The sequence below is a fragment of the Ochlerotatus camptorhynchus genome, unplaced genomic scaffold, assembly GCF_037179485.1.
Source record: "Ochlerotatus camptorhynchus isolate MF236.1 unplaced genomic scaffold, CSIRO-AGI_Acam_v1.1 ptg000577l, whole genome shotgun sequence".
NCBI lineage: Eukaryota > Metazoa > Arthropoda > Insecta > Diptera > Culicidae > Ochlerotatus > Ochlerotatus camptorhynchus.
In genome coordinates this window covers 1,593,901-1,609,875 of record NW_027041058.1, presented here as the reverse complement: position 1 = coordinate 1,609,875, position 15,975 = coordinate 1,593,901, and the positions used below count along the sequence as shown (strand labels likewise).

The 15,975-nt window shown below is 39.5% G+C and overlaps 1 protein-coding gene across 1 annotated transcript in view; it reads right to left on the bottom strand.

Annotated features, from left to right (window-relative positions):
• Positions 1–12,005: 12,005 nt before the first annotated feature.
• Positions 12,006–15,975, bottom strand: part of LOC135713729 (glycerol-3-phosphate dehydrogenase [NAD(+)], cytoplasmic-like) — a 39,248-nt gene continuing 35,278 nt past the window's right edge. The window contains exon 6 of the mRNA XM_065236952.1: positions 12,006–12,784. Coding sequence (XP_065093024.1) covers positions 12,769–12,784 — 16 coding nt within the window. The 3' untranslated portion in view covers positions 12,006–12,768. The remainder of the gene's footprint in view (positions 12,785–15,975) is intronic.

Below are 15,975 nucleotides of genomic sequence, written 5' to 3'. Positions count from 1 at the left end.
GTTACAGATATAGTTGAAGATGCTAATTTCAAATAACAGACTAAAGTGGTAATTTTTATACGATAGAAGGAGGAGATGAAAGCATAGAGTTGATATTTCCGTTAGAGTACGGCAGTGTGAAAATTGCATATAGATAGTAGATAGTGAGCTAGGACAACTTTTAAGGAAGGTACAAATCGGTTTTTTCATCTCTCTTTACCAAACTCCCCCTTTGAAGAGGGATGGTGAGGGGTGTCCCCCCTCCGCCACCAATTTTCACACTGCCGTACTCTAACGGAAATATCAACTCTATGCTTTCATCTCCTCCTTCTATCGTTGACTTCACGCAGAAGTAATACTAAACATATAGTCAAAGTTACAGATATTTTTTTTAATATTATATCAAACATTATTATTTCCAGTGAAATAATGGCGTATGGATTAATATACATTTATTTGACCCATGATCTTAAGGCGTCTACTTATTATTTGAGTTATACATTTTATGAATAATCAGCAATAGAAATTCGGTATAATACCTTCGATATTATTGTACATAGCACCATCATAGAGGTAACTCTAAGACCAGAATGTCCCGCACCCCTCGAAACATAAGAATATCCACGAGCCGTTCATCGATGTACTTAAGTTCTCATTCGCCGTGTGGACTAGCCTATCGGTTCCAATATTGGGACCGATAGGCTAGTCCACACGGCGAATGAGAACGACCCAAATTTGAGTTTAGTTCACTCATAATCGCCAAAAGTGCAGGAACTCAGCGATGAGTAAATTTGCCTCATGTTTTCCCAGGTTTTTCCAGGATTTTCGAGGGAAAAATTCCCGAATTTGAGAAAAGTAAAAATTGGATTCACTCAGTCTATTGGTACTACTTCGAGACTGACTAAAATTTTCGTCAATTTCCTCATTTTCCGACAGATTTTTTAGGTTTTCCACAGGAAACCATGAGACAAATTTTACTCATCGCTGAGTTCCTGCACTTTTGGCGATTATGAGTGAACTAAATTCAAATTTGGGTCGTTCTCATTTGCCGAGCAGTGTGAGCCAATTTAAAATCCACAGTTTCCACGGAACTATCAGTCTATCCTCTTCAGACCATTCTCTAGCTAATAAATTAGTGCACTAATGCTTCATATTGTTGTTACATATTGTATATTATATGTTATATAGCATTTTCTCCCAACTCAGTATATTTCTAATTTTTCCGTATAATGTATTCCAAATTAAGCCCTTTCATATGGTAACTTGAAAATCTATGTGTATTTTCCCAAAGCTGAGCAATTAACATTTGAAACGAGCGTATGAGAGACGACTCGTGAGAGCCGTACCGATCGGTCATGTTTTCATCACCCAAGGCTCATATGTACGTTCTCATGCACAGTCGGTTATGACCGTTCTTGAAAAAGCTTCTGCAGTGGATGAAGTGATTATTCTCGGAGATTTCAATCTTCCTGGGAGTTGTATGGCACCCGTTCTATAGCGGTTTTCTCCATCCTGACCTAGAACATTCGGTTCTGCACGCTACTGAAATAGCTACAGTGCAACTACGCTACCTTAAACGCTGTACAAACTGGAGAATTATAACATGTTATAACGGTTGTGAAATAATTCCAACACAGAAACCACCATCAAGATAGCGCTATAACATGTTATAACTCTGTAGTCTGAACGTAGCATTAAATCAACAACGACGTAAACGAAAACAACCGGACGCTGGATCTTTGCTTCATCAGTGAACGTGACTGTGCCACTCCATTAGCTGCTGCACCAGCTCCACTGGTGAAGGATACCACTCCTCAGCCCTCATCTAGTGACTACCTTGAAGGAACGTCGCATCATTGAATCCACAGTTAGTCCCTCTACTGTTATCAACAATTTCCGGAAAGCTGATCACAATATTTAATATCATATAGGGGAAATGCAGGTAATGTCGATAATGTGACCCTAATTTGGGCCCATACATAAATTCAGCAATCGACTAAATTTTCAATAGCAACCAAAAATATCCATTAATAACGTCCCAATAACGCGTTCATCTAGATAAAATTGATAAATAGCAGCTTTTTAGCGATGGGCCCAATCTTAGATCCATAGGCCAACATTAGAGGCATTTCCCCTAGGTAACTCTCAAGTCAAGTGGTGAACCAATTTTAAATCGTTAGTTTCCACCGGTTGATAGTATCACCGAAAACCAACATGGATGATCATACAAATTACAAAGAAATTTCTGATCAAAGAACACAACTGACATCAACGGTGGCACACAACTGACGTTCGCGGAAAATATTTTTCCTAGCAACGAACACGCGTACAAAATTTAACGGTTCGTGTCTAATCTATTTCGGACAAATTATTTTTATCTAGATAAAACATTTCTATGGTTTTGACAGATGGGATCGCTGCACATTTGAATCGGCCGTCATGGATTCTCGATCAAGAGTTAAGTTTAAGTTTCATGTCGGTTTGTCGGTGATAATATCGCTAAGGTCTTATCAAGCTCGATAGCACCGACGTGGAAATTGCCGCACGGACTTTCGCTAATGTTCTGTCATATGTTATCGATAGGCATGTGCCATGTATCGTCATACGTGGCAAACAAAGAGTCTTCGTAAGATGAAATCCAGCAAGAGAGAAAGTACGCAGGGTGGCCAGACCTACCGATCTATCGGTAGTCCTACCGATCTATCGGTAGTCCTACCGATTTTTGGGATGCCTACCGATTCACAGATGAAAGGTTCAAAACTACCGATTTTTCACTTTTCCTACCGAGAATCACAGATTTCAAGGCTGTGTTCCATTTGCCGAATTTCCAATTAAACTTTACACTTCGAAAGTAAATTATAGTGTTCGGAAATCCCTCTGGTGTTGATCGTCCGATTTTTGAGAAGGTGTTTGTCAAGGTTGATTCCTGATCGATGAGCAATAAGTCTGCTGGAATAGCAGGTTTATTTCAAAAGTTTAAATCTGTCAAATTTAAGTGAAAATTCACCATTAGAACACAGCCTTAGTAATCTTGAAAAATGTTCAAAACCTATGTTTAGTTTTCCGTTTAGTCAGTCAGTTTGATCGAACGTGATCAGAAGATTTGGCGCTATCTGCATTGTGCATTGCTTTTGTGCACGGAGTGACTTGAAAAAGAAAAGCGAAGAAAAGTGATAGGTTGTTGTCTGGTTGGAGTCGCTGGAGGAGGAATTGGCGTTGACGGCGACTCTGCAGCTCTTTACTCCTATGAGAAAATCCATAAGCAAACGTCAGACTGTGCGTGAAACATGGCGGACTTTGTACTATCCTTTCACTCCACTGAAAATTCCCATAAGAAACTGTCTAAATTTGCTGGAAGAGCAAATTTTTCGACGGTGCCGTCAACGCCAATTGTTTAGGGAAGACTACTGAAAAATATGCGTGGAAGCATCGGGAATGCGCTCCCGGGTGAAGTAATTTGGTGAGTACGTTCCAGTTGAAGATTTTTGACAAGCGTATTTGTGGTGATGCAAATTATGGTTTAGATGACGCATGGCTTCAAACATTTTGTGTATCCAATAAAACATATTAGCATTAGCATTAGCATTAGCATCGAACAAGTTGCACAATATCGTAGGTGGTACGAATTCAAAACTATTAAGAGCAAGACGGATATCTATTACTGGACAGATAGTAAGTAGGAAGTAATTACTATCTCCCAGATAAAGACATATCCCGCTCCAACAGTTAAGGATTGTCCTGGCCACGTCCTTACAACTGGTAGGGATAGGAAAGGTATGTTAGTCCAACATTTACTTAAGAGAGATGCAGAGAACTCTACGACCCCTCATAAATGTCTCGGGAATTTAGGAATTATGTTAGTAGGGAAGGTAAGCCATAGGATACACCCAGTCAGTGTTGCTGGCATATGTAGTTTTTTTTATTGATGTTGAAATTGCTGTCCGGATCATCTGCTGAAAGATAAGGTTGCTGAAATAAAATGAAAATATAACATAGTGAACTCGCCATCGTTGTCACACCCGTAGCTAATTAAAATGAAGGAAATATGTTGTGTTTTATCTTTTTTTTTCTTCTATTGATTGAGAGGAAAACTCGCGGGAGTGAAAATAATTGTACTACCTCTTCTCCCGTAGGCCCAAAACCTCTATGTCTTTTCAATTTGAATTATAATCAATTAAAGTAAACTTAAGTTCATGTGATGTGTATGTGTGTGTGTATGTGTATTCAATCTAACCCCCACTGGCCGGCAGTGGTATTATGGAAGAAATTTGCTTACAACAATCCTTGATGTAATAATTTAAAGCAAGTTTAGTCCGGGAGTTAGAAAGCGATAGCTCTACTGCAGATCCAGCAACTCATTTCAGAATGCCTGGTAATTCACGTCCATTCCGAGGTTACTTTCACATACAATAAGCCCCGCGTGTAAACACTACCGTTATCATATGAATAATGGTACTGCAAACACACTTCCAGATTTCGAAATGTGATGTTTCGAAATCTGGCGCGTATTTAGTAATATATGGAAATATGCATTTATGATTGATTATAAATCAGATGGATCTCACCAAATTCTGCCTCCGAAAAAGGACCGGTTTGTTCACTCGCGGTAATCGAAAAAATCTTCCGCGTGGTTTTTACAACCCAACACGACATTTTGAATCACATTTGAAGTTTTCCATTTGCACCGAATTTTTGCTTGACACCTCATTCGCGTGCATCTTCCGGAAGGCAGAACGCCAGCACCAAGAAAAAAAAATACCCAGTGAAACTCTTCTTGGGAGGGAGGCAAAGCACCAAAAACAAGCGAAATGAAAAACCGACCGACGCGACACACAGCTATTCGAAACAAATTCTTGTTCCAGATTGTTCACGTTAATTACAATATCACTAAAAAAAAACTTCTTAAGACGTGATAGATCTTAATTTACACTTATCCACACGAAAAAACTAATATTTGTTTGATTTGATACAATTAAAAAAAATGCGAAAAACAGATGAAATCAGCGCCAGCGAAAACAAAACCAACCGTTCGCGGGCAGAGCCTACTGCGTTTTTTTTTTTGTGTATCCAATAAAACATATTACATACTAAATACGCACAGGGCATCGTCTGCTGACCATTGCCGCGGGTATATCGTGGGAGTCCCAGGTACCCGGTTCAAGCTTTAGTTGGCGGCGGTGGCTCTTCTTGACCTTCTACCCCCTGAGTAGTTAGTTTGAATAAGGGCGTCTATGTGTGTACCTGTTGTGGACATCTAGTGCATCCTGTTCCCTTAACTTGTTGAGGACACCCTGTCTTGCCTCAAAAGTTACCCTTTTTGAAGTACTAGTTTTCACAACATAAAGGGCACCATTACGGAGCATGATATTTGATCAAATTATTCGCAGTTCTACTTGTCCAACGCCCCCGGCTGGATGAGGGATAGAAGATGACACACACACACACACACATACAGTCAGTCAGTTTGATCGAGCGCGATGTGTAAGAAAATAGAACCCAAAAGTAAGTTCTTTTCACTCATCTCGGCACTATGGTGCAGTAACCAAAAAGTAGGTAAAGCAGGTCAAAGTACTTTTCATTTACCTGTGTGAAATTTGTACACTGAAAGAAAACACTCGCAATACTTTGACTGATTATTGTGTTGCTCGAGCCCTTTAACAATATGTTGAATTTTGGATGATTTCCTTATGGTTGAATTCGTCATCAACTGATGAGCATCCATATGACTGTCTTCCAAATAAAGGATGATATGTATTTGAAAATTGGCTGTATAACGTACTGGGCTCAGGGGACAATCATTTAACGATAGGATGACTTGCAAATGCTTTAGATCAGATTATTAATTCGTTTTTTCACATTTCTATATTGAATATCCATAAACAGCCATTCACCATGGATTCAAAAAATTAGTGTTGGTAGAGGAAACTTCTTCCACCACGAAATAGACAATATACAGTTTCCACGCTTTACAAATGTTCGTACCACCTCTAATAGCGATGGCTATGCTTCCACCTCGTTTGTTTACTCAGAGCAGCAAATGATGTTCGACAGAATTATTTACATCATCGTTTTGAATGATTTGCGTTAAGGGGCTGAACCAATACCAAATGCATTTCAATTTAAGATGACTATCATTCTGCAGAGAGCATTACGCATTCCAACTGAATGCCCTATCCCTTATCATAACAATGTTCATCCTGTATTCGAAAGGAAAATCATCTGATTTCAAAACAACCGTGATCCGGTTGCAGCTATCATTCGAAAAGGCGATTTCGATGTTTCGATTTGAATGGTCAGAGGTTTCATTCGAACAAAGAATAGTGATTTGGTACAGTGTATGGCATTTTCCACTAGCTTTCTACCCAAAAGTAAGTTATTTGTATCCATATCCCATATCCCATAAGTAGGCTCCAACCGAGGGGGGCGACACATCTAAATCTCAAATTTAGATGGTCAACAAATCTCACACTAGCGAATCAATCTTCGAACAATCTTCTTTCATTTGTCGCATCTACTTGCATCGCTCATCAATTTTTTGCAGGAAATCTTCAGAATCGTCATCAATCTTCTTTCTATCAACTCAGCGTGCGCGCAGCTAGCCACAGCAAAACACAATCTTTTTTGCATCGTAGATAGAGTCGTCCCCCTCGGCTCCAACACTTTCCTACCCCTGTACCCCACTATAGCACTAGTGTTTTTGCACCAATCTGAGTTTTTAGTCGATCCCAGCGCTGCCATTTATACAGATTTATCTGTATTATACAGATTTTTTAATCTTAATACAGACCCGATACAGAATACAGATTTATCACAGATTTTTAAATTACAATACAGATTTACACAGATTTTTATAAAATGCTTGAGAAAAAAAATTCAAAATTTATAAAAACAAAATAACTTGCTCGATTTTATCAGCGTACCCCCTTCTCTCCAAAATTAATTGTTGTGCTAAAAACCATATTTGGTTGAGTGGTAGTTTTATCAAATATCCGAGAGTTTTTGCCCCTCCAGTGGTTGGAAAACTGTTTTTGCAGTATGGAGAATATCACAAAATTCGCGACTCTCTACTAAATATAACTTCACAGAAGGAAAAAGGCGAACATGAAAGAAAACGAAATCCAATTTGGCTCAAAAGACTAGAAGAAGCTTACTCGTCGCTAAGCTCCTCTAACATAAAAAAAAATTAAAAAGTTTATGGAACATTTAATCGATTCCACTGTGCGTTTATATAGCTGCCTTTTAATAACTCATGATGACATCAAAATTTGATGTATTTTTATTTTGTTTTTTCGGCATGCATGCAATAACATGTTGATAACTAAATTTGTAATCTAAATAAAATATCCATATCAAAATAAGTTATCAAGCAGTTCTCACTAATATCAATATATGTTATAATTTTGGTATTCTTCGCATATCTTTTAGCTCTCATTTTTGTTCTGTTAGCCATCAACTCCATCAAAATGAAATCAATTTGAGTTATCAGGAATAATGAAAACAACAGAATTTTTGTTTTCATTTTGTTCTCACCCTCTGCTCGGGAACCTATCAAATTTCCATCGACAATTAATCATGTTATGGTGTTTTTGACAGCATTCACAACCAGAGGACCAACCGCTTTCGGATGCATATGGAGCTGGTAGTAAACGATTTGAGATTGTATGGGGATTTACAGTATTAATTGAATATTTCCAATATAAGCATGTATGTTAAATACAAGAAAAGTGCCCGAGCACATTAAAATGGTACAAATACAAGTACTCGTAAACATTTTACTTGCATTGAAAATGTATTTCGTAAGAAATTGCGGATTTTCTGATATTCTCCATACTGCAAAAATGATTTTACCAGCACTGGCGGGGCGACATCTCTCGACTTTTCGGTGTAACTACCACACAAATGATGTAATTAATTGTATTCATCTATATTAAAAATATTAAATAGTAATAAACTCGTGCACTTTTTTGCATTTAAAACTGCTTATCAGGAAGATAATGAATAGAAACTAAAATCTCCATACATTTTCAAACGGCTTCATATCACTCTTATAAATAAGTACGGACGATATCACAAATGGCGCAATTATATCCAGTATGGTTAGTACGATAGCCCGAATAGGTGGTTAAGCACTTTTTATGGTTATTTTGTATGCACTGTATTTGTAAAACAACAAAACATGATTAATTAAGAAAAAAATCGTCAATACAGAAAATACAGATTTTTTAATAGAGTGGATACAGATTTTTTATAAAACCACCTGGCAGCTCGCCCTAGTAAGGAGTTAACGTTGCATCTAGCCTTGAAGAAATTTGCCAGCTCTTCGCAAACAAATTTTCTAGCATGTTTGCCAACGAGAGTATATCGTTCCAAAAAATTGCTATAGATGCTTCCAATGTGCCCGTCTACAAACAGGTACTGAACGAAATCCCGGACGATGAAGCTTTCATCTCATCGGTTAGCACCCAGGCTGAAATCGTCTCAAAATCCCGAACCAGACAGAATACCGTCCGTTTTTCTAAAGGAACACTCAACGTATTTACTGAAGCCATCTCTTCGGATTGTCTTTGAGCACTGGAATCTTCCCGATCTGCTGGAAGCACGCACAAATGTATCCAGTTCTTAAGAAAGGAGGCTGAAAGGTTGTAGTCAACTTCCGTGGAATCACCTCGCTGTTGGTTATCTCAAAACTCTTCGGATTGGTTCTTATGGAGACATGGTTATCGCACTGTAAGTAGAAGACCAACACGGATTCGTTTCCAACCTATCAACGACTCGCAACCTGCTAAGCTTCATCAAGTACGTTAAGAGAAGCCTAGCAACATCAATCACGCAATCAAGCTAAATCGGAACGGCTAGGGATGTATACTATCTTGGTTCCAGTTGTAATTTATCGAGCGCCAACTCAGTGTGTCTATTGAGGATTGCAATTCGATCGCTTTCCCAGCAACTTCAGGTATTCCTCAAGGAAGTCACCTCGGGCCACTAATTTTCCTAATTTATTTCAACTTTGTGCTAGAGACGCTTGTTTGTCCTACGCTGATGATCTTAAGATTTTTTTTCAAAATTCAAACTCATGCTGACGCTATGTTTCTACAAAATCAAATTAATAGATTCAGTGACTGGTGTGACTTGAACCGCATGACAGTAAACCCTAACAAGTCCTCGATAATCACCTTCTCTCGCCCCATAAAGTTCAATTACACACTTCATTTAAATTGAACGAGTAAGTCACGTGAAGGACCTGAATATTGTCTTGGACTCACAACCAGGGCGTCACAATATCAGCTTCAATCGACCAAATCGATGCGACGAAGAGACTGCTGGCTTTCTTTTTCTGTTAAAGTCGAACAGCTTCGCAGCATTCTAGAACCTCAGTCGGCGTGCGCAAACAAATGTTCAATCGCTTGTCTCTCTTTCTTTCGTCGCTACATTGGTCTTCCTTTCAAGCTTCGGTGAAACGGATGAGCGAAAGAGCGCTCGACTTTGATAGTTTTCTCTTTCATGAAACATCAACAGAGGTTTCATGACGTATATGACGGAAAATGAAATAACACATTTAAAGCATTTCTCACGTGAAAACACGTGAAGATTACACGTAATATTTTTAATTTATCTTCCATCCATATATTTATCTAAAAAAAATAATCAAAAACGGGACATAACGCATTTTAAACAAATTGAAAGAGCGGTGATAGAGTGTTCGTGAAAGGGGATTGAAAGCCATAATGATATTCGTTTAACTAGAAAATCGACGTTAGTTACATTGAAAGCGATGAGCAAAGCAACAACGAGAAGTTCCACAGCCAGCCTTTCCTTCTAAGCGTCCTGCTTTTTTATTTTCGTTTCTTGCTGATAGTTTAGCTAGGCGTTATAGAAATGAAGCGTCGAACACGTATGTATGAGAGAAACAAAACACGAGTTGATTTTAGAGCTCACAACTGACGTTCAAACAACACATGAATGTAGAAAAGCCTCCAGCTCTTTGGGATTTATCTTTAGGATAGCTAAGGATTTCACTGGCGTCTACTGCCTTAAATCGATATACTGTTCCCTAATAAGATCTACATTAAAATATGGTGCAGCTGTTTGGAAACCTTTTCACCATAATGGAGTTGAGCGGATCGAGTCAGTTCAACGCAGATTCATTCGCTACGCACTTCAGCGGTTACCGTGGTGTGATCCTTTTCGCCTGCCCCCCTATGAGGAAAATTGTTCATCAATACACCTAGAACCTCTCAACACTCGCCGCGACACTCTAAGAGCTATGTTTGTTACTGACGCTATGCAGAATCGATTTGATTGCCCTGCTGTATTAGAACAACCTACACACTTAGTTTTGACGTAGGACTACGTCTTTCGGGAAGATGGGGGTACACTTTATGAAAACCGGAAAATGTAATTATGCTGCCCCTGGACCAATTTCAATAATTTTATCACCAATCGATCAGAAACATTTCTACGCATCGATAACAATGCTTTCGACTGTTGATTTTCAAGTTGAAACTATTGAAAAAGCGGTAAATGTCAAGCATTGTCCAAAAGCTTCGAAATAACTTACAAATCCACCAATTACGTACATGTATATGCTGCTTCCCCAACACAGTCATCAGAGAATGGTTCCTAGATGAAACAAGTTGAAGTGACATTCGCCTCCGATCTTCGGGCGTGTACGAATAGGGAGGATGCAATTGCGGAACATTTTGTTGCCAATTCAGAACCACACGCCCCCAACGACCACACAAAATACTCTCAGTTTTTTTCCTTGGATTTGTTTTCCGTGCTGAGCACCAATGCTACTCACACCTGGACCCTACCTATTGACCCATCAACTCATGAACCGGGATTACTTTCCTTCCGAAGGAAGGCGTGATCAGAGATGTTATGCCTCAGAACTTCCCGACAGCGCCGACTGGGATTGAGCTCAGGCCTGCTAGGACGCTTACCACTACACCACGGGCGCCGCTGCTCTCCAGAGTTGTAATCTTGTAACCAAACTTCGAAGCAACTCCGAGGTCTCCATACACAGCAATAGGCTTCTAACGCTGCTAACGTACCGCACCAATAGGGCTGTTTCCCCTATATAAATTATATTCTAACTCTTTTCTGAAATGAACTTGGTGGCCCTGAAAAGGTCCGTTTTGTTATGTTGGTGATAAGTTTTAACCTCCGAAACCGTACAGAGTGCGTCCCTGTCACTTCAGAGCGTAGGCGACATCCATGGCCGTGAAGGTTTTGCGCTTGGCGTGTTCAGTGTAGGTGATGGCATCACGGATTTTTCTAGGAGCACCTTCAGCACGCCTCGTGTTTACTCGAAGATCAGACCGGAGACGCTTGACACAACCACGTCGAGCCAGACGACGGATGGCAGGCTTGTCACTAAATACATCAAAATGATACAAAAATCAAATAATTTGTTAGGGGATTATATTATGTTCTATTTGTAGTCTTATCGGTGGGTTACATTTATTCCGTTTCACTTTCATAAACTGAGAAACCCTCATCGTATGCATTCTCCTGCTGCGCGACATCTTCGAAAACGTCAGAACCGTTAAATAATACAGAGTACAGAGATTACAGACTAGAAAATCGAACAAAAATTTCGTAGTCCTGTTGCTGAGATTCAGCTAAGCATTATCCGAGACTCAGCAATCAAATGTCACTTTTGCTGAGATCTCAGTGAAACTTATTTTTGCCGAGATTTGCACAGCCGAGCTCGGTAGAAAAAACTAAGTGTGTAGGTTCATGGCAAGTAATCAAATCATGCGATACCACTTACAACTTTTTCTCACAAAACATGCCAGTATCTTCTGTTTCCAATTATTTATTTTTTCAAATTTTATTAACTGTCATCTGTTTTCGGACTCCCAAACGAGTAGAATCATACTACGGGATTTGCAATAGACTATCTCAATTTTAGGGTAGGAGGCTTTAAAGATAACTGTTGATATTTACGGTGTTGAACATGAACTGTTCTTTAAATCTTTTTGGATTGGAATTTCGGATCAATAGAAAACAACGAGGACACATTGTTCGAATTTACTAATTTTGTTCGATTTATTCAACGATTTCGCTACGTTCCATTTCCCAAAACCATCGATATTACTACGAATATTCTTCTGTTCTAGTTTTCACCTGCTCATTAAAAGATCACCATCGTTTTGCACTTCACCCAGTCGCCGGTTGGAACCGATTTCGGTACGATAGGTATATCGATGTATGTATTTACAAATTAACATATGATTCGTGTTGGTAGTACTAGATTTGTACAAATGGTAAGGTACTTCAAAATTAGGAATTAGTCGGAAAATTATCCATACTATATCACCGGAATACTTTTTTTTTTGTACAAAAGATTTAGGAAGAGTTTGCAATAAGCGCCGCATCGTGTGATATATATATGTTTGCCAGAGTCGTCGTCGTAGATATTACTTCGCTGAGACTAGTTACATTCGTTGGGGTTGAATTTCCGAGGGAGGGGGGGTTAATTTAATATACTGAAAAGTCTTTGGTCGATAGGCATTTCTTATTCTCATTCCATGTTGTTGTTCAGGTCTATGGGTTTTGTTTTCTTTGGCTAGTTATGCAGTAACATTATTTTTTTTATCGATACTTTTCTATGTTTCAATCATAACGATTGATATTTTTTTTTTGTTTCATTGCACCATAGTGATTTGACTAAGTTTTACATCGGCGTGTATTATTTTCGTACAGCCGTCTACTGAAAACTACACAAAACACACCTTGTAAAGCATGTGTCTCTGGTAGGATGTGGATGTGTAAGGATGGATTTTAAGAGAAACTTTGCCTGTAATTAAATCAAAGAAGAAGAAGAATAAGCGATGAAATTAGGATTCGAATAATTTGGGGATTGCAAAGGTTGTACATTCATGAACAGATGACCAAAAATTGTACTTACCCTGAACAAAATGAACACAAATTTGATTAGCACTGCTACAAAAGGATGGAAAAAGAAATATCTACACTGGTGCGAGAATGGAACAATCGAACTGAAATCTTAATCGAGCAAATTATGTCGAACAAACTGAATGGCAATGGGAAGTTTTACAAGATTAGCCTACGAGACGATTGTACGATTGGTTCCGGAGATTACGGAAGATGGAGCACGACCGATTGATTAGTTCACATTCTATGTATGCCGGGAGAACGCAGTAGATGATATCAGGAAATGGAAGTCATCACACATTTTTTTGTCGTGGGATTGCATTCCTAATCTATTGAGTTGGTATGTCGAAAAAATCGCCATAATTAACTGTTAACCACAACGGTTTTGAATTTTGAAGATTTGCTCTTGTCTCGCCTAACTACAACATCAATGCAATTGTCTGGGTAGTCAATGTTGCCATTCTCGTAGGTATTGATACGGAAAGAAAGATAATTTTTCATAGACCATGGACCATAGACCTAACAGACCAGTTGGCCGAAACAACCCTCTCCCTTTCCAAAGTAGGTAAATAAATGGGCATTTTGAGTGCAAAGATTACTTTCTGGAAAATCATCACCTTTAAATAAAAAAAAAATAAATAAATTTGTAGATACATGGATGAATTTTATCAACAATCAATACGAAACTAACGATTTTAAATTGGCTCACCACTTTAGTAGCCTATTGGTCCCAAGCAAACGATTAACGTACCCTATTCTAGTTGAAATTCTATTACTACACTATGTTTGTTTTGATTCGCTATGAAAGTTTGACAGATAATATCAGGGGTGTGTGGATTCATGCAGAACATGCAGGGGTGAGTGAAATAGCTTGGGACTGCTTGGGACCGTTGTTCTGGTACTGAGTGAGCCAAAAATAATAATGATTTTCTTCGGGACCCAGTGGTCTTAGAGTTACCTCTATGATTTTATCTTCCCGTCGATTCCATAAACTTAATCACCCAAAAACATTCAACAGAGGTGTGCATCATTGTGACCAATACATTCGTAAGCATCGACATCTCAACCATTTGCGTTTCTATCGGTAAAGCATTTTGGAGGATAGGAGGAGTGTCATACCATAGAGGTAACCTTAAGACTAGTAGCATAGAGGTAACTCTAAGACCACTGGGTCCCGAAGAAAATCATTATTATTTTTGGCTCACTCAGTACCAGAACAACGGTCCCAAGCAGTCCCAAGCTATTTCACTCACCCCTGCATGTTCTGCATGAATCCACACACCCCTGATGTTATCTGTCAAACTTTCATAGCGAATCAAAACAAACATAGTGTAGTAATAGAATTTCAACTAGAATAGGGTACGTTAATCGTTTGCTTGGGACCAATAGGCTACTAAAGTGGTGAGCCAATTTACAACGAAACAACGTGCTCAACTTTTTGGCTCAGCTCTAGTACTATCTTCGGTCCCAAGCTAATCGATGCACCCCTCGGAACATAGGGAAATTCACGAACCCCTCATTTTATCTGTCAAACTTTCATAGCAAATCAAAACAAACATTGTGTAGTACTAGAATTTTGACTAGAATGGGGTGCGTTAATCGATTTCCTTGGGACCAATAGGCTAATCAAGTAGTGAGCCAATTTAAAATCGTTAGTTTACACCGGTTGGTCATACTGCAAGTTCAAGGAATTTCCACTAGGGGCGGTTAAAATATGACGACCAAGAATCAATCGGGTGCGAGAGATATCATTCTTCTTCTTCTTCGCATTTCAAGCTTATTGCGTATGGCATTATTAGCTTATTGCGTGCTCTTAACTTAGTGTTCTAGATGCACTTCCACAGTTATGAATTGAGAGCTTTCGATGCCTGTACCATTTTTGCATTAGTATAATTGTGTGGCAGGTACAATCATACTCTATGCCCAGGGAAGTCGAGAAATTTTTCAACCCGAAAAATTCCTAGACCGGACCGGGAATCGAACCCAGCCACCTCCAGCATGGTCTTGCTTTGTATCTGCGCCTTTACCGACTGAGCTAAGGGAGGCCTTTACCGACTGGAGGAGAGATATCATTATCTGGAGTGAATCTCTGCTTGTCTCCTCGGAGATTTATCCTGGCACCACTGGAGAGATTGTTAGACACAGCACGAGAGAGTGAGAGAGTTGACTGTTCACTGTTCGTCTGTTTATACACTCACTTCCGCGAGAAAGATGGCAGCGTAAAGGTGTTATTGTTTCTCCAAAGATTCCGGCAGAACTTTACGTGACTGATTGAAAACATCAACGTTGTACCGCTTTACAGTTACTGGCCAATAGCACTTCCGTTTTGTGGTGGGCTATCTGCAGTTTCGCTCCTTGCATCCAGTTACTAATCATGTCGATCACCTCGGTCGCCAACACTTCCACCTCTTCTAGCGTCTCGCCGGTTACCGTCAAGACGACGTCGTCCGCTAATTCAACGATCTCAACTCATTTGGGCAGCTTCAGCGTTAGCACGCCGTTGTACATCCCGTTGCAGAGCGTTGGACCAAGGATGGAGCCTTGTGGAACTCCCGCTATGATCAAAATCTTCACCGCAAACGAACTCTCTACGGTGCTCCCTAGTGATCACTCATACGCTCCTGTTTGTTGGACTGGTGGAGGTGCGACTGTCAGTAACTGTATTAAATACAGTTTCTGACGTTCGCACCTCCACCAATTTTGTTTGCGAAGTGGGAGAAGCGATAGAAAGTGAAAACAAAATAAAAATCTCTCAGGTGAGTTTGCTTTTGTCATAGTGCGAGGTTTCTTTTCAACTCATCATCCTGCTTACACTAGGGCGAATGGCATCCCTGCCCCTGTGTCACGCATGTGCTCATATACGCATGACACATTCTGTAACAAATTCTACGAATTAGGCTTTCGATTCTTCCCGTCCATTATGAACACCAGGTCAGCTTCCTTCGATGGGTGCTGTTCATCGAACCATTTGCGAAATGGATGGGGAAAGTGGAATTTCCAACTCCTTGTCTTTAACATTTCGTGAAAAGAGGGCGGACTCTTCTCCCCACTCATTGGGACTATAGCCGCTATATTCATAGTCTGGCGGATAGA